Source organism: Empidonax traillii, unplaced genomic scaffold (genome assembly GCF_003031625.1).
Source record: "Empidonax traillii isolate 1590-97213 ecotype Southwest subspecies unplaced genomic scaffold, ASM303162v1 scaffold911:size244615, whole genome shotgun sequence".
NCBI classification, from domain to species: domain Eukaryota; kingdom Metazoa; phylum Chordata; class Aves; order Passeriformes; family Tyrannidae; genus Empidonax; species Empidonax traillii.
Window position 1 is genome coordinate 217,687 of NW_020956104.1, and position 26,929 is coordinate 244,615.

Sequence of the window (26,929 nt, forward strand, 5' to 3'; positions counted from 1 at the left end):
TCCTTCTCTCTGAGCCAAAATCCCATCCAGGTGAGCAAAAGAAAGCTGGTGAGGTGCTGCATGCACGAGGCTGTTGAGAGCTCCATGTTGCTGGTGTCAGTGAGCCATCCCAGCAGGACACACAGGGGCAGGAGGGCAGTTCCACTCAAATGCAGCTTCTCCCACCTTCAGAGGAACTTCTAGATCATTAATTTCCTGATGTGGCCCTGGGAACAGGGCCAGGGCATCCATCCCCAGTGGGACCAGCAGCTGCCACGGTGCAGGGCTGTGTGGAGGGGCCGTGCCAGGATGCCAAGTGGCAGGTGCTGTTGGAGAAGGGACAGCAGCCCTGACCTCACTGTGCCACTCGCTCTTCTCCCCCACGTCACGGGGCAACACTTCCTCTTCCCGTGGCAGTTGTTGCTCTTGCAGTGAGCCCTGCAGAGGCCACCGAGGCCGGAAGCATCACCCTGCTCAGCGGCGCTTCCTCCACGGAGGTGAGGGGGTCCTGGGGAACTGGCTGGGAACCGAGAGGTCATGACGGCAGGAGAGGCTCTTTCCCTGCTGTGGGACTGTGGAGCTCCTGGCAGTGTTCCTTGGGGCTGAGTGGGAGCAGACAGGGCTGTGGCCACTGAGTGCAGCCCAGGGCAGGGGTCACATGGCTGGGGCACGGTGGCTTGTGGCCAGTGTCTCTGGGCTGGGGAACCCCAGGGCCAGGGCACCTCTGGACACAGGGACAGTGGGGTCATTTGAGCTGCCATGGTGGTGGGGGTGCAGGTGGAGGGGTCCCATCCGTGGAGCAGGGGCTGTACAGGGGCACAGGCAGGGAGATGAGACCACTCAACTCTTCCTGTCCAGAGCCCTGTGTGCCCCAGTCACGAGTGACTGCAACAAACTGCGTGAAATATTCCCTGGGCTGGGTCCCCTGGCTTTGGGTTTGTTGGAGCTGCTGGTGCTGGTCATGCAGCCCCCTGCCCACTCCCACCCCTCCAGGAGTGTGGATTGAAAATCCTTGAGTCTCCACAAGTGCCTGAACCAGCCCAGGGACTGCTGGCGCCTGGCCTGACCAGACCATACATCAGATGGATGCTCTTTGCCTCCACCATGGCAAATGTTTGTGGCTGTTTGCAGGAGGGCAAAAGAGTAAGTCACAAGGACCTGTGACTGCCAGCAGGGAAGGTGCCAGGGCTGTCGGGGTTCCCCTGAGCCTGAGGGGAGAACAGCTGGCATTTCATGGCAGTTTCCTGCCTGGGAGAACCTGCATCTGGGTTTCTGGAGTGCTGGTGATGACTTGTTTGTGCTTTCCCTTTCAATATGAGGTGACAGTTCAGTGTCTTTTGGGAAGGACAAAGGAAGCAGAACCTGCTGCAACCACCTGGGATGGTGCAGATTCCCCCATCCTGTTCCATCTCTGCTGTTGCCTGATCTCCTGGGGCAGCAGTTTCGTTGTCTAGGGCACATCCTTGGAGTCAGATTTGAGTGCAGCAGCTTGGGCACCACAGTGAGCAGGGACATCCATGCTGCAGGAGCTGCAGAAATGGAACCATGGCACATGGCCCATGGACCATGCCACATGGTCCCACCCAGCAACTGGGGGAGGTGTAGGGTGCTCCTATGAGGACAGGAGGAGTTTTCTTTCCTTCAGCTTTCCCAGTACACAGGGAACACCTCCATAAACCTGCTGTGTTCTCTTCTGAGCCTGGGATGAAGGCTGTGCATGAAGCTCTGCTCCTTGCTCTTGCCTTAACCCATAGGAGCAAAGTCCTAACTCACTGAGCACTTCATGAACTCCCTAAGGACAAGAAAACCCTTTTTCCTCTAAATTTACATGAGTGCTTTTAGACGGAGACCAGAAATGTTCTTCCTGGCAATGCCTCAATGCCCGTGGAGTTGCAGAAGCCCAGGGCTGCTCGGGTGTGAGCTGCACTGTGCCTGTGCGTGCTCAGCTGGGGCAGAGCCCCCAGGGCTCCCCTGCCCTGGCTCCTCTCCCTCACTGCCGGCACACCCAGGGGCGGGTGCTACCGCTCCGACTGCAAGGTGGGGTTTGCCTTGTGGCCAGGGCGATGATGCTTCGGAGCTTGCTCAGCTTGCAGACCCTAAAAGTGTTGCGGGCAGAGAGCAGCCCCTCCTACAGCACGTGCTGCCAGCCGGCCCTGCCCGGCCCTCAGTAACTGGTGGCAGAGCACAGCAACAATGCCTTCGAGCGGTTTGAAAAGGAAACAAAACCCAGGCTACTCCAGGTCCCTCAGGGTGGGTGAGCAGCCAAGGGGTGTCCCGGGAGGCTTGGACAGGGAGGGTGGGTGAGAAGGGCTCCTGTGGTGCCACTGCCAGTGGTCTCTGTGCCGTCTCACTGCAGGTGGCACGCAGGATGCTGAACCAGAGGCGCACTAAGGTGGTGCTGGCCCTGTGCCTGCTGCTGGCCCTGTGGCAATGTTTCCGAGCCCTCACGGATGGCCTCGGCCCTGTCCCCTGGGCTCCCTCCCTCCTGCACGCCCCCGGTGCCCGCTGCCCCGCCAGAGCCAACAGCTCCGCCTGGTTCCACGAGCGCTACGAGGCAGCCGTAGGGCCCCTGCTGACGGGGGCAGCCCAGGAGCTCTCTGCAGATGTGCTTCAGTGGTGGCTGGTGAGTGGGGCCAGGGGCAGGAGTGTTCTTCCAGGTTCTCTCGGTCTGTTTTGCATGATTGGGATGAAGCGTGTGCAGATCCCAGCTCAGCTCTTCCTCCCCCTTACCCCTCCCTGTACCCTTTTCCTGATAGCCCATCTGTTTTCTCGGTGCTTTTCCAGGGCTCTGCTAGGAGGAGTGGGCTCTGTCTCTCTCTGGGTTACTGGTGGGGGGTTAATGCTGCATGTCACTGTGCTTGCTCCCCTAGACCCTGCAGGGTCCCATTCATGGTGTCCAGCTCCAGGCCATAATTCGGCAGCTCTTCAGTGTCCTCCGAGCCCCGACCGGCGACGTGTGGGACCCCCCTGGCTGCAGGACTTGTGCAGTGGTGGGGAACTCGGGGCTGCTGAAGGGCTCCAGCCATGGGAAGCTAATTGATGCTCATGACTGGGTGCTGAGGTGGGTGACCTGAAGGGACTTGGTCTCTCTTGTCTTCCCAGGACCCTGCTCCCTTGAGCCCTCTGTTCTGGGGCACACACTGTGTCACCCATGCCCACTCTTTGCCGCCGGCCAGGGTGACCTGCTGCCCCTGCCTGGTGGGATCAGAACCTGGGACCATGCACCTTCATTTTGGGACACACCATCCTGCTGTCCTTTAGGATGAACAGAGCAAAGATTGCTGGCTTTGAGCTGGATGTTGGCACGAGAACAACCCATCACTTCATGTACCCAGAGAGTGCAGTGAACCTTGGGCCTGGCATCCACCTCGTCCTTGTCCCCTTCAAGCCCCTGGACCTGCAGTGGGTGACCAGTGCCTTCTCCACTGGAGAGGTCACACGGTGTGTCAGCTTTGGGGGATGGCATCTCTTGTCCTGGAGACCCTCTGGATGAGACAGTGTTGTCTGGGGGTCCTGGTCCCACAATAGAGCCCTGGCACCACAGTCCTGGTGGGACAGAGGGTTTTAGCATCCCTCTGCAGTCCCATACCCCTGTAAGAGGGAGTCCCCACTGTGGGGCCATGGTTTAATGTGTCCCTTCCTAGAGCCAGGCCAGGCAACGCTGCTGGGGCAGCTGAAGGGGCTGGGGGTGCCACGGGGTGGGGTGCAGGTGGACACAGACACCCTCTGAGAACAAAGGGGCAGCCCCAGCAGCAGCAGTGCCACCTGCTCACCACTTGCTTCTGCTTTTGCAGCACGTACGTGAGAGTTAAACAGTTCATCAAAGCTGACAGAAACAAGGTAAGGGCCCTGAGGGCTCCAGCTCCCTGGGGCAGGCAGGGCTCTGCTGGGCTGTCCCACTCCAGCGTGAGAGCAGCTGACGGCTCCTCCACTCCCCACTCAGGTGTTGATCCTGAGCCCAGCATTCCTCAAGTACATCCATGACAAGTGGACGCAGCATCACGGGCGCTACCCCTCCACCGGCTTCACGGCGCTGCTCTTTGCCCTGCACACCTGCCAGCAGGTGAGCACAGCGAGAGCCCCGTGCCCACCCCGCCCCTGCTCTGCCCATCCATGGGCTCCCAGGCTGCCCCAGCACCCACACAGCCACGGCTCCTGCTGCCATGTGCACAGGTCTCCGTGTTTGGCTTCGGAGCAGACAGGGAAGGGAACTGGCACCACTACTGGGAGGAAAACCGCTGGGCCGGAGCCTTTCGCAGGACGAGGGTCCACGACGCCGACGTCGAGTTCAGCGTTATCAAGAGACTGGCAGATGAGGGCAGGATTTCATTCTACAAGTGAGGCATTTCCACGAAACTGAAGCCAGGCTGTTGGGTCAGGAATAGGCAGGCCCTACATTGCCAGCAGCTGTCTTGGCTCTTTAGCTTGCTGCTCCACTCCACCCAGCCTGGGCTCGCAGACCCTGCCATCCCCAGGGTCTCGGTGCTACTTGTGCTGCTCCCACCAGCTGGGCACCGTGGGTGCCACCCTCCTGTGGGATGCTGCATTTAGCTGGACATGAGTGGGCTCTGCCCACGCTGGCTGGGAGGGAGAAGGGGTGTTGGTGGGGCTGGAGGTGGGCACGGGGCCCAGGAGCTGCCGTGCTGGTCGCGCCGTGGCTGCGGTAACAGGGGTGGATTGCGGCCACTCCGGTGTGGCTGTCTGCGTGACAGAGCTGACACTTCCACCCACACACGGCTTCTGGGGGTGGTTTGTAGTTGTTCTTTAGGCAGGGTGAGGGGGGCATCTCCCCTTCCTGTCTTTTTATAACTAAGGGAATAATTTTTACATTATTAAAGAAGAAGGGAAAAGAAATCAAACGCTGACAGAGACAAGGGAATCAAACACAGCTGAAATGATCTTACATTGAATAAACTTTGAAACTGCATGTGAATCTGTTATCTGCTTTACTTTTATCTGTTATCTTAACATTTTATCTGTTATTTGCTTTACTTTTTGACCCCTTACAACTTTGAAAAGGGCACAGTTTCAGCCCCACCTGTGGAACAAGACTGCAGACTCTGGGGAGTGCCCCAAAGGAGGTTTCTCTCTTCCAGAGCAGGGCCAGCAGGATGTCTTCTATCACTTTCGATCACAAACATCCTTGATCCAGCTTTACCACAGCTATTAGTCACTCGGGCTTTCAGTCTATTAAAATCACCAGAACTCTTGTACTCATATCCTTCCAATGGATAGCAGAAGCCTGTATCATTTACCTGTTAGTGCCACTGATTTTCTGCCTCTCCAGGTAGAATCTCCATTTCTGCATCTTCCATTTCCCTTCTCAACTATCCCCAGTTTCCCTTTCTGAGTATTGCACCTTCCCTTGATTTTCTTTAGGTGCTCAGCAGAGCCCTGGGCGATGCTCTCCAGTGCTTTTCCTGAAGGTTACAAGTAATTGGCTTTCTTCCCAAGGACAAGCCAGTAGCTGATAACTGCTTCACTGTGGGTTAAACTCTTGCTGCATTATTTCCATTCACCTTCCCCTCCTGACTATTCTTACAAATTTAGTCACAAAGCTGAGTGCTCTGATAAGCAACTGAAGCTGTTCAGTGCACTTTTTGTTCCTGATCAAACATACAGACACTCTGTTCCCTTCTTCACACTATAGTAGTACTACAAGATCCCAACTCAACAGAGTCATTAAATATCCTTGTAAAAACCCCAGCATTTAAAACAAACCTGGTTTTCAGTATTCTAGCTTGGAGATTAATGAGCCTCCTTACCCACACCTCAAGCTGCTTCTCTCTCTGGTTGACAAAACCACTTTTTTATACTCCCGGGTTAACAGATAAGTTCAAGTATTTAAAAGAACCAACAAGCAACCAACAAAACCTACTTCAAAATGAACTATAAAACAGCTTTCTCTCTGCAGTATCTGATCCTGGGACTGTCATCCTCTATGTTCAATGCTGGACCAGTTGTTTGGACCAAGACTAGAGTCAATACCAAAGCAAATCCAGAGCTGAGATTTAAGTGTAAGCAGTCTGTTTTACCTCAAAATAAGGCAAGAACCCCTCCCAAATATTTTCCTCATTATTTTCAAATTTCTCCCAATACAGTTTCACATACCAAGCACTTTACTCACTTGTGTAGATCATTTAAAAGAAAAAAGCCCCATCATCCTCACAATCTCTACCTACTTTGACACAATGCCAGTGTGTCTTTTAATTCTAATTTCCAATTCAGTACCAGGATTAGTTCAAGTAATTTAATTATTCCTCCAAATGCTTTCCCAAAACAAACAGAGGATGGACTTTATTTCAAAATATACACCAAGGGGAAGTGAAAAAAAAAATCCAATTTAAAAATCCATTAAAATTCCAAACACTTTTTTTTTTTTTCCTGAAACATCAACTCGCATCTTTCATAAAAAGAGCAAGTGGGAAAAGCACATCCCAAATGCTTGGGCTCCCCACACAGCCCAGACTGGGATGGGACTCAGCACATTTTCACAGAGGTCTGGCACACAGCATCAGCACACTCAGAAACATTTGTTAAGAAAAATTAAAAAACCCAGATGGTGTCGCTAGAAAGCCTGTTTGATGGCAACTTCAATCCATCACAGGTCTCCCAGCGTTAAAGGACATTATTCCTGGAGGCAAACAGAATGCACCAATCTCCAGCATCTCTGTCGGGAAGGGGGGCAGAACTGGGTGAGCATGGACTGACACAACAGGGGTTTGACAGTAGGGTCTGCACAGCCAGATACATTGGCTAATCTTTAGAGCAGCGAGGTTCAAGCCTTCCATCCACAAATTAATGCCAGGGAATGAGGGGTCAGTAATACAAGAGCGGTCGGGGCCATCTGGAAGTTCCAACCTGTGAAGTTTCTCCTGTGCACTCAGAAGATCCCTTGTCTTTCAAAGAAGCCTTTTTAGTTCTCCTGAAGAGTTTTGGTTTTGTTTGGAGGGGGCAAAGTCATTGCTTACTTATGTTGTCTTCCCGAGCTCAATTTTCTTCTGGATGGCACGTGCTGAGTGATAGATCAAGGAGTCAATGAAACCTGCAACTAAAGGGAAAAGACAAATGGATCAAGCCAGACATGCCTCAAAGAGAGAGCAAATCCCAAGGGAAGAAAACTCTTTTCCCATTTCTTTCTCATTTCACAGTAACCTCAAAAGTAAATGACTCTACTGGATGCTGCCCTCGATGGCCATGCACACCCATCCAGGACACAAAGCAAACCAAACCACTGCCTTCAGTGCTCTCTGCAGTATTTTCCCCAAATCTCCCCAGCCCTGAAGAATTAACCCTGGTTAATTCAGTGGCTTGTTTGCACCACAAACCCCTGCCAATCCTGCATCCACCATTTCACAGGGCAGGAACCCAGAGCTCCTGCCTTGGAGGGAACACAGGGTGCCAGGGAAACTTTTTTCCAATGCTTTTATGAAGCTTCATGGTTTTTTTTTTATTCAACACGTCAATACAAGGAATAAGTAAGTGATTACTTGGCCCTACACAAAGACACACACACATGGAGCTGAGCAGATGCTGATTAGCTCCTCCAAAAGCCAGCACTGATGGTTCTGCAGGAACAGCCTCTCCTCACAGGACACTGCCCAGTCCCCACAGAGCACTCGCTGGAGCTCCTGTCTGAGAGTACAGTTTGAAACCTCTGGGACGATTACAACCCATGGCAACCTGGGTTCACAGATTTTACTGGCTTTGGTGCCACATGAAAGCAATTGTCTGCTTACAGACCCAAGCTGGCCAAGAAAACAGCACAGATGCCTTCATACAGTGTGTGAAAACCAGCTTTGTTTGAAAACAAAATGTCCTGTGGAGCATCAAACCAAAATATTATGACAGGTCTAATGAAATGAAATAGTTTAATAGATCTACCTCATCTACAGCATCTTGTAAGTCTGCAGTGCTCATTACAATCTGATGCCACTCCTGTGGCTCTGCAGAACATGCTATATCCCCTCCTGAAGGATGAAATCATCTCTCCTCATCAAACAGCAATTTATTACCAGCCATTCTGACTTTAGAAAGAGTAAGATAGCAAATGTTTACACTTCAGAAAGAAAAAAGATTGAAAGGTGCAATACCTGTAAATATGCCTCCAACAATGGCACAAACTCCAGTGAGAAAGTGAGTAAAGGACCTATAATTTGAACAATCAGCATGAGCTCAGGAATGTAACGATTCATTAAAAAAACTAATTCATAATTATCATAATGTTCATCATACCACAGAAGAATGCATTACCTAAATACTCATAGCTGAAAATTCAGATTTAAGAATTAATATTACCTACAGAATGAAGTTTGTCACTGATACTTTACTGAGCAGCACTGAGTAGCATGAAGAGCAAGTACTGAATTTATAAACCTGAAAGATGGACTTTTAATCCCTAAGACATTATCCATTCCCACCCAGCCAGAATGCACAGCAGGCTGCTGTAACACAAAAACTAAACCCCTAACTACATGTTAATACATTTTAAGATACAGACCTCAAATATCAGAGAGCTACAACTCCCCTGCAGTTACACACCAGTGATTAACCCAGACAGAAGGAAGAGGTTCCACACTGGCTGCAAGATGCAGAAGAGCTACAGCAAATGCAGAGTAAGGAACCTGTTGGACCAGCATGGGTGCTGCTGGAGGTGCTGGTAAGATGGGTATGCTCTGTAAATCCAGTCCTCCTGTAAATCTAGCACCTCTTCCTCCCCACTGACCAGGAAGGGGCTCGGAAGGCTTTCAGGCATTTGCACTCCTCTGTCTAAGTGAGGATGAAGTTTGAACTATGCAAAATGACCAAATCAACAAAAAGTGAATGAACTGGACTGAAATGTCCCTTACCTGTGTTTCTCAGTCAGCTTCACCATCATGGGTGACAGTTCATAGAGCACAAACACCCCAGGCAGACCCTGGTCCCCCAGCAGCCCGTTCGCTATTTTCTCATGTCGTGTGACTGAGAACTGGTTGGTCCTGACCACCTACAAAACACAGCAAACAAACCCAGCAAAGCACTGCTCTGTTAACAGGGAACAGCAGAGGCCACTAAAACGTGAGTCCAGGGAACCACAGCAGTGCAGCCCTGCCCACTCACCCGTGGGCAGCCTGAGAGCGCTTACCAAGAGTCCCAACGAGCTCTATCAGGATTGGGTCTATTTTTCCTACAGGCTACCAGTTAAAGCCCCAAGTATGAGGGATGCATCAGTCCCTAGGCTGGACTATTTCGTCTCTGCTGGCAGTAGCATAAGCTGTCCCTCTCAACCCCAAGTCCATGTCATCCTCTACCAACATGCAGCCCAGCTAAGCATGCTTCAGGAGACAGCAGTGCTGGCAGAAACCTGGACTTAGTTATTCAAGAGTGAGACAAAAGGAAGCAATACATAAAGGCAGGAGAGTGCCAGGGCTACAGGACACAGATTGCCCATCTTCACATGAATGAAGATCACCCTTCAGCATTCCTGTGTGCCCTGCCATCCTTCTACATGTTGTTCGTACCACTCCTATTCTTACAGCAAAAAACTTGTGTTTCTGTAAAACAAAATTATGTTTTAATACCCCTAACAAGCTATCTGACACAACGTATGATCCCAGCTGAGAAAGACACTATCCCAGTCTCTTACCAAATCCCACATTTGGGGGTCCCAAGCACTGAACATACAACACAGCCCCTGGTATCCACCTGGCAACATGCCTGGATCCAGTTACAGGCAGCATCAAGGATATCAGGAGAAAGTGAAGGCCATCGTGACAGGAAAAAAGGTACTTACTTCACCATCTACTTTCCTATACACAGTGGGGACCACTTTGACAAAATACTGAAACATCATGGAAGCTGTAAGCAAGGAGAGAGAGACACAATCAATACCCAAACGACCTGAAGAGCTTCACTGACACGTCAGGTAGACACAAACTGGTTTGGTTCAACTTGCCAGGGAACACCTTTCTGCACAACAGCTGCAGGAGGATTTCCAGGACAGAACTGGCTGACATGAGTTTTCCTTTTGCCAGTCTTGTTCCTGTTCCAACCAAAACCAAAACTACCGGCATTTTGGTCTCGACTAAACTGAAAACCTTCTACAACCCAATTATCTTGCTATAGTTTTACTAGTAAAACTTCTTGAAAATTCTTATTCTAGCACGTGAAAAGTCTTGTTTTTAACAACATAGCCCAAAAAACCCCACATCTCTAAATGAGTATCCTACATCAACTCCAACTAACATTGCAGTTTACTCCTGTAGAAGCTTGGAATTTATTGTATCAGGAGATGAAAAAGAAGGTCTGGATCAGTGAAGAAAAAAAAAAGACTACTCTTTCTCAGGTTTGTTGCCTCAGACCAGCCTGTTCCTTTAGTTCCCTTAAGGATAATGGAATGTAGGAGTTGCTTTGAAAACCTATTTTCTGTGAAATCCCCTAGAGGAGAAGATTATCCATCCGTTTCTATAACAGAAGTAATTCTCAGTGAATCTTCTGGTTCTCTCCTACTGCATGTAGTAGTCAGACAGGGCTCTCCTTGAACTACACCTGGGGTACACCTTTAATAATGATGTGCTGCAGCTGTTGTGTCTCCATGAGCACTGAACAGAGAGATCTTTCAGGAAGGTCACAGAATCAAAACATGTGGGCAGGTTTGTTCCACGTGAATGGAGAGAGCTGCTCCAGAGAGAGCACAAGGTGGAGGAGTCCACATAACACTGTCAGGGCTCTTGTTAAAACCGGGAACTTCTCTCCTGTTGTCTTTCAACACTTATTAACAAACACAGACACTGGAAAAGAGGTTTCTCTCAGCTGGCTTTTACCTTGCTGTGCAGTGACGGCCGTCCCATCCAGGGGGTTCACAATGCCTGGATAATCCCTTCCAAACGAGAGGTGTTTGATATAGTGGGTCATATTGATCTGAAACAGAAGTGCTGACAACTCAAACAACATCTTGAAATCAGATGTGGAATTCCTCCTTATCCTGCTGGAAGTCCCCAGATCCCAGTGCCCTTCCCTGCCATGCACAGAGCGGGCTCTCCCACCCACTCCCACCCCTGCCACAGCAGCGCCACGCTGGCAGCTGCCTCGGGGGCACAGCAAAACCTGCCCTCCTCCCAGCACAAGGTAAACTCCAACACATCCAGAAAGCAGTTGGGAAAATGTCAGCCTTAGAAAACTGGGAAGCATAGATTAAGGAGCAAGGCAGGCTCAGGAGGAGAGGAACAGGCTTGCCAAGCAGCATGCAGATGTTCCAGAACATATTCAGAGCCCTCTGTGAAAGCAGGGCTTTCACAGAGGGCTCTGAATATGTTCTGGTACATCTGAATATGTTCTGGAACATATGGATCTGCTCAGATCCATAAAGCCAGATCTGCCACGATCACAACATCAGGATGTCAGTGTGTGGCAACAGGAGGGGAATCCAGAAGGAAAACAGACTAAGAGGATCACAAAACCACCTTGGGACCACTTACATTATCAAGTCCAAAGCTCTGCAGATCATGAACTGCAACAGAAAAATAGTTTAACAATATAGTTCAAATTGTCATAACAAGCATATCTGTCAGCCACATTACAGCTGTACATCTCTCATTTCCATCACGATCTAAAATAGCAAGAAAGTTGCCTGGGATCTGCAGGATCATGGTGCTTATCAGCTTCACTGCCTGGGGAGTCACATGCCTTGGCACCAGAAGCTGAGTTGAGGACTAGTGAGGATGGCAAAACTTCCAGGAGTAGCACAGTTCCAGAGAAACTGCAGGGCAGCACTTGGGGAGGACCAAACTCAACTAACCTGCCATACCAGATTTACACTGTGTGGGACCCATAGTAACAGTTGTGGCTATTCCAAAAAAAAAAATGTCCCCACAGTGCTCTGCTATGCCTTCCACAGATAAACCACCAATTAAGTAGTTCTTTAAAAACTCCTCTCCAACAAGTGATTTACAACTCTGCAATAAAGTGATTCATACCCTGAGTTTCTAAAACAGTCTTCCACCAGACCACAGGTTTATTTGTCTTTGATCACTGAGGATTATGCTAAGCACTGGTGTAAACACTCTGGGTTGCAGATAAATGTTTAGCTAACCATAGTTCATTTAACACAAACCAACAGGGTATTTAGCCTGCTGAGGGAAGAAACAGGAGGAGGAAACAGAAGATCTTTTAAGAGACTGTCATCAAGGACCAGAGATTATTATTTCTGAAGAAACAAACACATTTCTTCACTCCCCTAACCACAGCTACTAGCCCAGTTAGGCAAAATAAAGATACCTGTAAAACATCCTAAGTTTGCCATGAACTCTGTTTTTATAGACCCAAGATTTCTTCACTGTTTCAATAACACGGTTTTAACAACTGCTATCTGAAGAATTCTCCCCATCTCTCATTTCTGACCTGAACAACCAAGAGGCTTCCTTAGGCTCCAAAATTCAGTCCTGAACCCCTGAAAGGGGATTAACAGCACCTATGGCCATTCAGGACTCTGCCAACAGACACGTGAAGACTCCAAAGAACCAAAGACAGTCACCCAAATGTATTGCTCCAAGGTGAGCTAGGACACCAATTTTCAAACTGGGGATGAATTTCAGGGAGGAAAGTATCTTACAGGAGCACAGTGACAGGAAGATGATGAGTGTCAAAAAGAAGAGGGGACTGAGGCAGGGAACAACACAGAAAATGTTGCAGCTGAGGGAAGGAGTGAGCAAAGCTGAGAGTCTGAGCCCTCTGCCAGATGTTACTGACTAAAACCACCACATCTCAACCTGCAGCCACTTTGATTATCTTAGAAAAGTCCAATGGCTTACAAACCCTGGGAAAACTTCCTGTGGACTACTCAGAGATCAGCAGGCTCCGTGCATGAATTCTCAGCAGAAATTCTCTAGCCTGTTGCATAAAGGAGGTTAAATGAGATCATTCTCTCATCTGACTTGAAAAGGCAGAAGTCCCTTCAATGTGTCAGCGTCTCCAACACCTCAGCTGCACAGTGCAGCTAAACATTTGCCAACACCAACTCCAACCCTGAGGTATTAAAACAACTTAAGGCAAGGATTCTCAACCTTTCCCATCTCATTTACCACAGAAGAATGAACTGGGATGGCTCCCCTTTTAGCTTCCAGGAAATCTTCTCAAATCCCAGCCTAGATCAACAGCTTCTCCCAAAGATTTTTGGGCACAGGAAATAACAGAAACGTTAGCTCTGGAGTAAAGTTTTTTGGAGGAAAAAAAAGGATACAGCAACACTTACTCTCAACAGCGTGCACTGCAAAAAAAAGCAGAGTAGGAGAGAAAAGAGAAAGGTTCAGGTCCTTATAATAAAAGATACAGAGATTCAGGTAGAGCAGCATTTCAAACTCATACCAAAAAGGAGAAGAGTAACATCTTTGCTAGTGTACTTTCCAGGCCGTATAAAATGACTCCCTAGCTAGCCAAAGGACTGTTTATGGTCAAGCAATCATCTAAAGAGTAACAGAGAACCCAAAATGCAGGAATTAATCACCAAAAAGGAAAACCACTGTGGGATGTGCATACATTAAGTGAGCTCTAAAGCAGCATGCCAGACAACAATGCTGGTTATATTTAGGTTTTCAGTCATAAGGTAACATAGAGGTCATTTTAGGAGCAAACAAAGCTATCCAGAAATGCACTCGAGGTTTACATTCATAACATATTAACATTCAAAGCTGGGTAACAAGGTTTTATTCTTAATCAGTCCTGTGCTACTTCCATCCCATCTGATGCACACAGAAGGTAACAAACCACGAGGCTGGTTTTGTTCATTCTGTTGCAAGATCCCAACAAAGGTGAATACCAGGGAGGATGGGGGGCAGGGGAAAGGTATGTTTGGTAATTATATCTCAAAGCAGGTTAAGTAAACTTTTTTTCTCTTTTTTTCCTGTATATTCAATGTGGTGCAATACATATATTCAACACCAATCAATAAGTGTCATACACTTACAGGGTCTTACAGAATTATGGGCCTCCAAATCCTTCACAGAGCAACCCTGATCCCCTTTGTCACGTGTCAGATCTCTGGTGATGCTTCTACAATAGCATGGGGTTTGGTATGGAGAAGGTCTGGCTGCTCCAGAGGGCTCCTTGACAAATGTCAGGCATTCCCCACAAGTTCAGCTCCAACGGGTGACAATGCAGTGACAAAATGTCACGTTTGTGGTCTCCAAAACAGACTTCATATAAACTTGACAACAGTTTGTCCACCAGAAATGGGTGAGACCTTGTTGTCCTTCAGCACCCAGACAACCAAACTCTGAAAATTCAGAGTCCACCAGCATAAAAGGTCCTCAGCAATGCTGAGGATAAGACTCTCAGCCTCCTGTATTCAATGTGGGGATAAAAGCAGCTCCCCAGCAGGCACTGCTGTGGGACAGAAGTTCGAATGAGCTCACACACGCTCCTCCTATGGAAGGGACACTGTACAGGTGATCAACAGAGGGTTTAGATTTCCTCCACACTGAACTGGTGTCCTTGACTGATGGAGATTGAGTCCCACATCATTTTTTCAAGGATGTTGATGGGCAGAAGAGCCCAGATAAGGCACTGGTATCTGTAGAGGCCTGTGCAACAGTAACAGGCCCACAACTAGTAGGGCTACAGGAAACCAGCAGGGAAGAGGAGGCTGCAATCTCTGCAGCAAAAAAACCAGTTAGTGTCACTTGCTCTTGGCTGACATTGAGAAGATGCCAAGGGACTTGAAAAATGACAACCAGTCTGCTGTCAAAGACTTAGTAACCCTTTGCAATTCAGCAGCTGAAACATTTAAAAGTATGCAAAATAAGAGAGGCTATTAGGGGTCATCCACAGTATCCAAGGATGCCTTCAAATAGGAAATAAACCCTCCCTTAAGTACATAAGCAGAACACCAATGAAGATGTACAACTGACCAGTGGCTTTGTGCTCTTAGAGAGCTAACAAAGCTCCACACCTTTCTAAGCAAAGCTTGGTGGCTCCAAAGAGGCTCCTTTTCCAAGACCATCATCATCTCAAAGAGCAGTTCACCTGCGTTTTTCCTTCCACAATCATCATCACGAACAAGGAGGAAAACAAATGGTAATGTAAAAAAATAGCATCTTCAAAAATGCTTTGTTCCTACAGTTGATCACAGTAGGGTGTAAGAAAACCACAAAATCTGGACCACACACAGACTGCTTCACCCGCAGAAATTGTCACAGTCATTGAGAGAGTGTCTTCAGAGAATGTCCTGCATGTTGTCATCAACACCAGCTTCTTCTCTAAGGAACTGAAGGAATCTCAAGAGACACTTTAGGTAATCCTGAAACACTGTCAAAAAAGCATGATGGCCAATGTCTTTTCTAAAAAGCAGTGATGATGGCACCTCAGCAACAGAACCGTCCAAAGACAACCTAAAGAATGAGAAATCTCAGCTTCCCCTTGACCAAAAGAAATAGGGCAGCGAGGAAGGAAGTGATATGAATATCTGTCTCCTGAGGAACCCACCACTGAGGACTCTTGTGTATGCAGGAAACTTGCTGCCAAGCACTGCAGATGAAGCAGGAGACAGGCATGGACAGACACGGCAGCAGGACCAGGACCACACACCTTGGAGCTTCCACAGCTCCCAATCACTCCTCTCTCCTCTGAGACAGGAAGGGAAGAGAGAAGGTGAGAGCTGATGCAAAGAAAACAGCCATGATATCCAGCTGGTGCTGGGGGCTGTCCTTACAGAGGCACAGGTGAAAGATAGAACTTCACCAAAACACGTAGCAAGTGCATGAACCTCATCTCTCTGCTAAAATCTCAGTTTAGGATTCAAAGCCTAAACAGGCAACGGTGAAGCAACTCCAAGCTCAGCTAGAACCAAATGAATAAGCAGGGTTTGAGGCTGTGCTGCTTGGAACAGAAGGCTCTAAATATCAGTAATGTTTGGCTCTCCCTTAGTGCAGGAGAGCCAGAACTACCAGTTTCAGGGCCAAAAAATCTGATGGGAAGTGCTCCAGTCCTCCTCACACTCTCTTTCAATCCTCCTCCTGATGACCTGGGATTCTCAGTGCAGCTCGACCACGGACGAGCTGAGGAACAAGACAAGACCATTTGCAGCCAGGATGACATTCAGGAGCTGGGGGGTCTTCTCTGGCACTGGTGATGCAGCACCACGGTGCAGGCCTAAAGCAGCCAGTGTGCAATGTTTCCGCTCACTTGGGATGAAAATCAGCCTCATTACAGATGGCACAAAGGCATAAGATCAGCTGTATGAATCATCCTAGAGAGGGCAATTCTGATGAACCTGAGATTAGGAATGAGTAGCAATACACACTAAAACATCTAGTAGTAGTGACGATATGAAAATATGAACAAAGCCTATATTGCAGAAATACCTCTGCTAGTAAAGTGCTCAAATGAAGAGCTGAGAACACAGCACCTCCTTATGCAAATAAAAAGGTATAAAGATTGTGCTACACATAACTGAAGATAAATAACTAAACAGGAATAAAACTGCACCTTACACAGTGCTGGTTCTGGTTTGCATGTGTGTCAGCCCTGTGTCTTCTCTTACTTCTTATTCTACTCTCTGAAAAAAAAGAAAGCCATTTCAACTTGCTTTCAGCTTTCCCAGGAGAGAAGTTTGAAGATGTTAGCACCAAGCACACGAGTTCAGAACTTCAGATAAGGGTGACATTTGCAGTCAGATCTCCAAAGTGCTGCTGAATGGGAGCCTTGGCACTGTCACAGCTGTGCCTCTGCCCATTCTCTGCCTGGAGACAACAGGAACCCTCAGGAGAAGGGGAGAGGAACAGGGCAAGAAACTGAAAAGCTGCTGTGCAAGCTTCAGTATTTGTAAAGCACCAGAGAGTAAAACTGTGGGCTCAGGTCCAACCATGAGCTGTACAAACGTGGTACAGATATTCCAGGGGAGGCAAGGAGAGTGGTGCAATGGACTGAACTTTCCACAGGACTGATATTCTTCACCCCCATCTTCTCCACTGATTCACATCACTAGGGAATAGAAGGGAGGAGCAAAACTGCTGTCAGTCATTACAGTTCTGAATCAAGCAGTTCCAGTAAAATGATTATTTTTAGTGTGTTGTTAATGTGACTTCTGACAGTAAGAGTTTGGAATATTCAGACCTCTCTTAGACATTCAACTTCACCCTGTGTGACGTTCTGTCAAATGTATTAACAGGACTGAGTGTTAATGGAGACCTTACTGAAGGGATGAAACATCACACACATCTAAGGTTTTGTGTGGAATAACAATCCAAACGAGATCTTTCCATGTGAGTTCTGGAAATATCTCACACATCTCTGTCTTCTACTATTAGTCAAATTCTTTATCTGTAATTAAAGGGGGAAAAACCCCAAGGGTTGTGAAGAAAGGTTATACTGAAGTATGTACAAGAAAATGACCAAGCTCTCAGCTGCCCATTTCCCTTACAGGTCAGGGAAAATTCTTTGGTTTTCTGGTTAGTACCATGAAAACACTGCCAAGGAAAAGGCTGGGTAAAAAGGGAAATCAGATGTTACAAGGAACTAGGAAAGCAAGAGAGAACAAAGGAAGAAAATCATGAGGTCACTGCCTACATCATGCTTAGCCTGGACCTTAATTCTGGGTGCAGTCTGGCACCTGCAGACAGAGCTGAACTGAAAGAGGTTGAGAAATCCTGCAAGGAAGCTCAGAGGTCGAACTCCTTCCACAAAGGACCATCTGCATAAGCTGTGACTTTCCTGCTAGGGAAAGACACAACCTGAGCCTGGCACAGGAAAGGTTCTAAGATATCCTGAGAGGCAGGGAGAGAGCAGGCAGTGCCCACACACTCTTTTCCCACAGAGGAAGAGGCCAGGGGGAGCAAGCAAATGAGTGGATGTGTTTTGCAGGTTGGCAGTAACTGTACAGCCCTTTTGGGTTTTACCTGTATTTTCTCTCTGAATTTTCAATTCAGTTGTGCAAGACTTCTGGGAGAGATGGAATTGTGTGTGGATTCTGTGACAGAATCAATCCTGGCTGTAGCAAGGTTGCTGTTGCCTTGCAACTTTAAGCACACGAAGCCAAATTTTGCCACAATAAATGAAGTATTTTTTTAAGAACAATCAATATTGTGGGGGAAACCAGGCTTTTTTTGCTGTTGTTGCTTGCACAAAGCTGCTTCTTCATCTGTAGAAACTGTGTTCAAAAGTTTGTTAGTTCTCCAAATCCACCAGTTACTCTCCCAAGTACACTGCATTCTCCCCTGATCCTCACCTCAGTGGTACAGGGTAAACTGCAGTGAGGGACAGAAGGGAAGAAACCCGGGCTGACATTACAGCTCGTGGCAACATTTCAAGCTTCAAAACCTTAATCAAGGGAAAAGATGGATTTGATGGGTTCAGTGGATGGTCACATCCAAAGGGTGGTCAATGGCTCAGTGTCCAGCTGAAGATCAGTGACGAGTGGTGTCCCTCAGGGATCCATGCTGGGACCAGCAATGTTTAATATCCTCACCAGTGACAGTGGGACTGAGTGCACCCTCAGCCAGTCTGCAGATGATACCCAGCTGACTAGTGAGGATGACATGCTTGAGGGAGGAGATGCTATCCAGAGGGACCCGTACAAGCTCGAGAAGTGGGGCCTCATGAGCCTCATGAGGTTTAACACGACCAAGTGTTGGTGCTGCACCTGGGCTGGGGCAATCCCTGCTATCAGTACAGGCTGGTGGATGAACAAGTCAAGATCAGCCCTAGGGAGATGGAGTTGAGGGTGTGGTTTCCAGAAAAGACCTGCACCCTGGGCTCATCCTCACAGCGTGGGCAGCAGGGAGGGGGCAGATTGTCCCACTCTATTCCACTCAGGTGAGACCTCACCTGCAGTGCTGCCTTCAGCTCTGGGGTTCCCAGTCCAGGAAAAATGTGGATCTGCTGGAGAGAGTCCAGAGGAGGCCACAGAGATGCTCTGAGGGCTGGAGCCCCTCTGCTCTGGAGCCAGGCTGGGAGAGCTGGGGGTGCTCACCTGGAGAAGAGAAGGCTCCAGGGAGACCTGAGAGCCCCTTGCAGGGCCTAAAGGGGCCCTACAAGGAAGATGGGGAAAGACTTTTCAATAGGGCCTGTTGTGACAGGACATGGGGCAATGGTTTTAAACTAAAGGAGTGTAGATTCAGACTAGACACAAGGAGATAATTGTACCTGCCAAAGGTGGTGGGGCCCTGGCACAGGTTGCCCAGACAGGTGGTGGATGCCCAGTCCCTGGAAACATTCAAGGCCAGGCTAGATGGGGCTCTGAGCAACCTGGTCTCGTGGAAGGCTCATTGCAGGGGGCTTGGACTAAGCTGGCCTTTAAAGGTCCCTTCCAACTCAAACCATTCCCTGATTCTATAAACAACCACTATTGTTCTGGCAGCTGTGTGTTTATAGATATCTATCTATCTGAGGAAGTCCTTCACAACTTCAATTTTACTCTGAAAGTCCTAAGTGGCAGAAAATACCCCTTCCAGAGGTACTGGTACTCAGGTCCTGGACTGAACACCTCACCTGAGGTTGTTTTACTGCAGAGCAGCAAAGTTTTGTAGACCTGAGAGACTGCCCAGAAACATTCCCTCCCAAGTTCTTCCATGCCCACGTGCCAGCATGTCTAGAAACCACTTTTCTGCTTGTCCATGACAGTTCTAAACCTCTGTGTAACAAAACTGTAACATCCTCCCCACTGAAGCAGTGGTGTTGTTATTCTGTATAGCAATTTAAAGACATTAAAAGAAAACAATCAGACACATTTGAAAGCAAAAGGTCACAATAAGCAGGAAAAAAAAATACTTTACCATGTACATGGGACTGTTGGAAACTTTTTCCTGGTGCAAAGTGGAAATTTCCAGCTACCTGCAGGAGAGGGAAACCTTTCATTAAATGGTCCAAGGCTATGTAAGTAAAGTCATTGTACTGGTGTTTGGATTTTTGAGATGCCAAACAAGTCATTTTCATAGGTGACAGTGTCAGCAGATGTTTTATTATAAGAGAGGTATAAACTTCCCCTGCTCCTCACAGGCAGTGACACTGAAAGCCATAATTACATACTGATGTGGATAACAGCTGTTCTGTGCAGATTATTCAGTGGACATAAAAATGGGGAGAAGGCACTAAACCTACCATAAAAAAATAAATCCCAAACAAACAAACAAAAAACCCAAAACCAACCACAAAAAAAAAACCCCACAAACAAAAAATCCAAAAGATAAACTGCTGAAATTTAATCCTGGATTTTGAAAGTGGATATTAGGTGCCGATGCTCCCTGACACTTAGTAGCAATCATATATACACACAAAAAAAGAGTTTGAAATACAACAAACTAAAAAATAGCGTAGGTTTGACTTCCAGAAGGCACTTGGGTATGTAACCTGTGTGTTCTGGTTTAGGTAGTCTCCCAAATGGCAGGGTTACCTGGTGCATCTTCTACATTTTCAGAGATCACTTGCAAAAACCACCTCTCAGCATTTTCAGCTTTGACAACCAACTCCAAAAGCTTTGCTTCCCCTGTTATTCTAAAGAAGATAACACTTCACTCTCCAGGACCTCTGCAGGCAAGCTGTTGGTTCCTGCTATCTTCAGCATCTGATTAAAGACTAGAAAGGCAGGTGGGACAATTCAAGCTCAAAGAAGCTGCCTCTCCTCCTCCAGAAATCTCAGCAAAAAGACTCAGTACCCAAGAGGGAGAAAAACATGAACCTTTCCAGCTGCCAGGCTTCCTATCAGCCCAGAGAACTGGGCAAACCAGAATTAGCTTCCCACCGCTTTTCCTGACTCTTCTCCCGGACCCCATGACAGGTACAGGGACCTTGCTGATCCCAGAGGTTATTCCCTGACAGACCTAAACCTGGAAAAGGAGAGGAACGCCCCAATTCTGCCTTTCCATAGCCTTCACCATCATGCAGCAGGGTCACAGCAAAAAGCTCTCTCTCACCTTGTTGACCTCTAGGAAACCATACACTTGGCAGCCCTCATTCTTCTGCTCTTGCATTTTCTGGCTAAACCCTTCCCTCTTGCACTGCTCTATGCTATCCGGGTTCTTGAAGGCCCAGCCTCGCCGCCTGTATGCTTCTCTGACATCATCACAAGTGTTACAACACCTGCAAAAAGCACAAGCACCATCTTACCATCTGCAGTGCTACGAAGAGATGCTCCAGCTCAGGACTGGAATCCTTGACGGATCCATCTTCAACAAAGCAATAAAGCAAACGTTGGGGACTGGACACTGAAAGGTGGTTTAATGTTCCTGAAGGAGTTTGAGCCTTTGATGCACCTTCTGAGATTTTGAGGTGAGGGTTCAAGCCCTTTGAATGCAGGACTGGAGTTTGAAGAGGGCTCTGCCTGCCCATTTACACAGCCAAGGCAGCCCTAGGCCACATAAACAGCTACGAGCAGTTTGGAGCTTCCTCATGTGAGCAAAGCATCTCCCTCTTTCTATTCCTCCTTTCCTCTGTTTTTAGGCCAAGACACTGGGCTAAAAGGGAGGCTTGATAGTAAACTTTATTTGTGCTTTTCTACCTCTGGATAACAATTTGGTTATCAGAAAAAAAAAACAGGTTTCTTCCTTGGTTCCATGTTTGAAGGCAGGAATTATGAATCCCTCAACATGGAAACATCTCTGGGGAAGAACACAACTTGACAGATGGGACAAACCAAGTTACTAACAAGCCAAAAGTAGCCAAATTTAGTCCAGAACATATGGACTATCATGGATCCATTCTTACAGGAATTTGCAGGTAGGAGGAATGAGAAACACCAAAAGACACTCATTGTTTGTGCATGTGATAGATGTCTGGCCTTTGCTCCTGTAAGGATGCAATGCCAGCAGCAGAGGTGAGAAGGCAAGGCCATAACCAGGTTTTATGTCAAGACAGCTCATGTAACAGTGAAATCATTTACACACCTCCCCTCTGGACACCAAACAAACCCAGAAAATATCTTGCCTGCCAAGTTACAATCTCTTGTACAAGGTGCTTGAACAGGCATGTAGACAATGCAGACAACCTAACTGCACCTTCTTAACGATCATGAGTGCAGCTTTCAAAGGTACAGCCAAACCACAACAGCTCTCATCACTCTCTGAACACACGTCCAGTAGGAGCACTTCATTGCACAGGCCTGCACAGACATTTGGAAAAAAAACACACATGCAACACACCTATATGAATTCAAGTGCTAAGAAGACAGGAAGAAGAAGGTGTAAAGGTTACCGAATGTCCTCCGACTCTGCCCCGTAACAGCTCTCGCAGCGATCGGCATCCAAAGAATTGGGATCAAACACTTTTTCTTCTTCTTTGCCCAGCTCTAAGACAGAAGTGGATTCAAAGTGATGAGGCCTGTCTTGTACTCTCGTTCTGCTCTATACACAATGACTGTTCCACACACGATGTGCAGCTGCACACCCTGCACCCAAAGCCCACCTGAGTTGGTGTGTACAGAGCCTGCTGAGGTGTGAAGTACAAGAAGTGTAGCACTTGTCATCTCAAGAACAGCCTCCTTGGAAAGAACTGGCTATCTGTAAGCCTTGCTGGAGCACCAATCAGACATTACTTGCATAAAGACTCTCCTAAAACACTGTCTAAAGCAGACCCAATCGATGCATTATGACTGATGCATGACCTGCTTCACAACACACTGAACAGTTTTTGTTCCCAGGCATTAAATTTGCAATATCACAACCTGCAAGGGCTGCTGAGTGACACAGCAGTAGGAGCACTATCACCACATTCCCATGACAACTGGAGACTGCCAACTGTTCAGCTCTTGGCTTAGTTTAGCCTTTCAATATCAACAACAGAAACGTTAAAACCGAGTGATACAAAGCTACACATTTGGTCATGCCTATACACAGAACCACGCTGACTCCCAGGAAAGGGAATAAGGAGCTCGTGTTTTGGAAAGGAAAAGTCAGAACAGTATAACTGTGAGGTTGCAATGCTTTGCCAGAATAATTTTTAGTTCGTATCGAAGTACAGTGATGAGTCATAACATGTAAAAAAACATAGAGGAAAGGTTTATGAAGCCAAGGATCACTTATTACAGTTTGTAACCAATAAACCAACTCAAATATATTTATCAGGTATCCATTAACACATATAAAGTTAATAACGTGCAAGTTTAGGCTTAAGGATCAAGTCACTGGAGCCTTCCCTGGAGAGAGGTTCTTTCCTGGAACCACACTGTCCCATCTCTCTATCTACTGTGATTTAAAGATACAAACAAAGGAAAGTATTGTCAGAACAGTTGCTTGATTTCTAGTCACAAAAGACCACTAACTGAGCACTTTATACCTCAAAGGCATCCATGGGTCCTTGCCATAATTTCAGAGGGACCAAACAAAGATTTCCTTGCAAAAGTAGGGAGCATAAGAGTAGTTTGATAGATTTGTGTGCTACAAAGTCTTCAAGACTTTGTGGCATTTAAAAACTCTGCAGTTGTCACTTGTTCCTGTGGCTCTCAAAACAGGCATACAGTGGGAAGACTACTGGAGCATCCATCCAGGACAGGCAGAACAGCATCTTACCATGTCTCTCTGCCTCTGGTGTGACTCGATTGCCAGCTTTATCCAAACGCTGTTTAAACAGATTGTGCTCGACATCCAGCTGCTGCTCTCCTGCTACGTCCATGGCATCGATGCTCAGATCTGAAACCAAGGAGCAAGGAAAGTGGTCTATAAATACACCTTTGTTATGGGCTCATCTAGCCTCTTAAGCCCTTGCCGAGGATGAAAATCATTCTCAGTTTTCACAAGTCTGACTCACAAGCACAAGGCATATGTGGAAAAATAACATCTAGATTAATCTTCAGTTTATCTCCCCTTGATTTGTCAACGTACAGTTCCGGATGAACCTGGGAACAAAGAAAAAACAGAGAGTCCCATTTCACTTGGAAGCAAATCAAAAGGCCCCTTTCCCTCGAGTGCTCTGGCCCAGAAGCTGATTTTTAAGACGGGGTATTTACCAGACACCTGAGCTGCTGCCGCCCACACGGCAGCTCAGCGCTTGCCACTTGCAGTGGCGTTAAGAAAGGGAATAACTGGGAGACATCTGAACGTGGGGAAGGGCAGGGGTCCCTCGCTCGCTCTCCCTTCCCGGCCGGGCAGGGGGTGCTGCTCGCAGGCGGCGCTGCCAGCTCTGCCCTGCCGGGCAGGCCAGCCCAGCCCGTCCCCGGGGCAGCACCGCCAACCGCGCCGCCAAAGCCGCCCCTGGGCCGGGACTCACCTCCTTGGTGAGGTAGTACTGCAGCTCCGAGAAGAAAAGCAGCACCATGATGAGCCCGCTGACAGCCGTCACTGCCGGGGAGAGGAGAACCGCCGTCAGCGCCGCCGCCCGCCCGCCAGGGCCCCCCGGCCGCCCGCAGCCCCTCGCTCACCCAGCGCTCCCCCGCACGTCTTCACCCGAAAGTCTTCCAGCGTCTTGGGGAAGGCGTCGAAGCGCTTCAGCCGCCACAGCGAGTCCATAACGCCGCGCGGCCCGGAACAGAACGGCCCTTCCGGGGCCGGGCTCGCCCCCGGCCCGCCCCTGGGGCCGAGCGGCTCGGCCCGCCCGGGACACCCGGCCCGCCCCTGGCGGAGAGCGGCTCGATCTGCCCGGACACCCGGCCCGCCCCTGGCGGAGAGCGGCTCGGCCCGCCCGGGACACCCGGCCTGCCCGGGACACCCGGCCCGCCCCGGCCTGCAGGGGCTGGGGGCGGCTCTGAGGCCCTTCGGGGAACGGCCCAGCTGTGCCCCTCGCCGGCTGTCGCGGTAACACCGCGGATAGCAGAGCGTCCCGATAGTTTTGGAGGGAAAAAGAGAAGGAAGGGGAAAAGGGAAGGGAAAAAGAAGAGAGAGAAAAGACAGGGAAGGGGACAGGGAAAGTAAACCTTCCCCCTTAATTCTCTCTCCCAGCTTGGATCCCTGGCGTGCTCTGTCCGCCCCTTCGTTCCATAACACCTCAGATTCCCATTTCTCATCACAAGGGAACACCGATGCCCTCAAGAGGGGAAATACCACAACATCTCAGAATAGCCTCAATAGGCCAGGAAAAAACAAGTCTAATCTTTACCTGTATAAACCTTTTATTGCTAAATATTAAACCCCTCATCTCTAAAGAGATGTTTTGAAACGCAAACACAACATTTCCCACAGCCCAACATAACCCCTGAGTGGGAAGGGCACAAGACAGGAGCCCCACGATGCTGCAGAGGCTCCTCTACAGGAAATCAGTGCTGAGGCTGCTCCAGTTCTGTCTCTGCCTCCAGAGCAGCAGCTTGGGCTCCCTGCACGCAGCTGCTGAGGAACTGCACAGCTCTCCCAGAGTTCCTGTGAGGGGCACAGTGAAAGGGTTTTCCCCTCCTTTCAGGATTGGCAGGGTGATGGGCTTTGATGGGCCATGCCACCAGCCTCCAACATCTCCAACAGCCCAGGCCAGACACGCAGAGTTCCTGGAAGGGCACGGCATATGGGTAACTGATGCCTTTGGCAAATCCCAACCCCAGCACACAGCTCGGGTGAAATGCTGATTACACAGAGATGAGACAGCCACAGAAACTGTCACGATTGTGGGGCACTACCAGCTAACATTCTGGGGTTAGATCTGTTAAAGGGGCAGGCCTGGACAGATGCCAGAGGGAGAGAATGGGTGTTTGGTCTCCCATCTCTCTCTCTCGCTCTGTTGGAAACTGCTCTAGGTCTGCCTCCCTCTAAAATAACAAACATGAAACCCTACCTGCTCCCTTTAGCAGCACAGGAAGGAACTGAAGTAATTGCAGAATTACAGGAGCAAGGGATAGTCATGCCTGTACACTCACCATGTAATTCTCCTGTATGGCCTGTCCGTAAACCTAACGGAAATCGGAGGCTTACAGTAGATTATTGACATCTCAACTCCAGCAGTGTCCCCCCATAGCCACTGTTCCTAACACAGCTAGTTGATTGCTACAATTCAGGAGCAGGCCCATCCAATCCTTGCACTATTGATATCAAAGATATGTTTTTCACGGTTCCCTTGCAGGAGGCAGACCAAGATCATTTTGCTTTAACCTGGGAGGGTGATCAGTGTACCTTTACTCATCTGCCTCAAGGATACCGACACTCCCCTACCCTGGCCATCATGCACTCGCACAGCAGTTGGCTCAGATTACTCCTGAAGAAGAGACTAAGGTATATCAGGACATTGATGATATATTGATTGGTGGCTTTGATGTCACGACAGTGAGCCAGACTCAGAAAAATATTATCATTCACTTAGACAGTCCAGGACTTCAAATTCCCACAGAAAAGGTACAATTTGCTTCTGCAACAAGGGAGGACCCCCAGAACCACAAAGTGGAGAGACCAGAGGGGGGAACTCCCGTGGCCGGGTGTGACTTTGGCTGAATCTTGGTGTTTTGGAGGTTTTCATGGACACAAGTCACCTGGTGACTTCTTGAGATGGACCTGGGCAGCAGGGACCCCCAAGCCAACGTGCTCACACCTTGTTTTTCCCCTCAAACCAGGGTTTCTCCTTTCTGAACCTTGGCTGAATGGAGGAGGAGGCTGCGAGGAAGATGCTGTGTTACCTTTCCCTTCACTTTTGCACACACAAGCTTTCTCTTTGCTTTCATTTAGATAAACTGCCTTATCCCAACCCACGAGTTGTTTTCTACCTTACTCTCTCCCCTGTCCTGCTGGGAAGGGCAGTGACAGAGCGGCTGGGTGGGCACCTGGTGTCCAGCCAAGGTCAACCCACCACAACATAAATAGCCAGGAGACAGAGGAACTAATTAGAAAAAAATACACTTTGATTCAAATAAAAGGGAGCAGTCACTGAGCAGACCTCAGAGAGTCTCTCAAGTCAGTGGGGGTCGCAGCCTCTTTTATCCCCTTTGCCCGAGGCTGGTCCCTCCCCATTTCCCTGCTGGCTGAGATGCTCAGGGGTTACAGCATTCCCGACACGCCTACAATATGTGTCCCCCCATGATGTCCTTGTGAGGTGGCCCTGAAGCTCAGTGACACTGTTCAGAATGGAGGCCACAGCTCACTGC

General features: G+C 48.6%; 2 protein-coding genes across 3 annotated transcripts; one reads left to right on the forward strand and one right to left on the reverse strand.

The window, feature by feature from the left end:
• The first annotated feature begins 922 nt into the window (after nt 1-922).
• LOC114067405 (CMP-N-acetylneuraminate-beta-galactosamide-alpha-2,3-sialyltransferase 2-like) lies at nt 923-4,568 on the forward strand. The gene is made up of 7 exons (XM_027902804.1): nt 923-1,122; nt 2,336-2,602; nt 2,850-3,040; nt 3,241-3,420; nt 3,774-3,819; nt 3,923-4,042; nt 4,153-4,568. Exons 1-7 carry the CDS (start codon nt 1,066-1,068, stop codon nt 4,318-4,320), a joined length of 1,029 nt encoding a protein of 342 aa, XP_027758605.1. The 5' UTR covers nt 923-1,065; the 3' UTR covers nt 4,321-4,568.
• A 343-nt stretch (nt 4,569-4,911) lies between these two features.
• Nucleotides 4,912-24,432, reverse strand: ERGIC3 (ERGIC and golgi 3). 2 transcript variants are annotated; one of them, XM_027902802.1, is made up of 14 exons: nt 24,296-24,432; nt 24,145-24,215; nt 23,686-23,773; nt 23,448-23,567; nt 22,135-22,228; nt 20,859-21,024; nt 19,722-19,779; nt 13,208-13,222; nt 11,436-11,467; nt 10,782-10,878; nt 9,752-9,816; nt 8,829-8,965; nt 8,073-8,128; nt 4,912-7,030 (listed from the first exon to the last, which is right to left on the reverse strand). In XM_027902802.1, the coding sequence occupies exons 1-14, from the start codon at nt 24,381-24,383 to the stop codon at nt 6,951-6,953; spliced, it is 1,167 nt and encodes a 388-aa protein (XP_027758603.1). In that variant the 5' UTR covers nt 24,384-24,432; the 3' UTR covers nt 4,912-6,950. The 2 variants fall into 2 exon arrangements, with proteins under 2 accessions (XP_027758603.1, XP_027758604.1); XM_027902803.1 differs by lacking the exon at nt 13,208-13,222.
• Nucleotides 24,433-26,929: the final 2,497 nt, after the last annotated feature.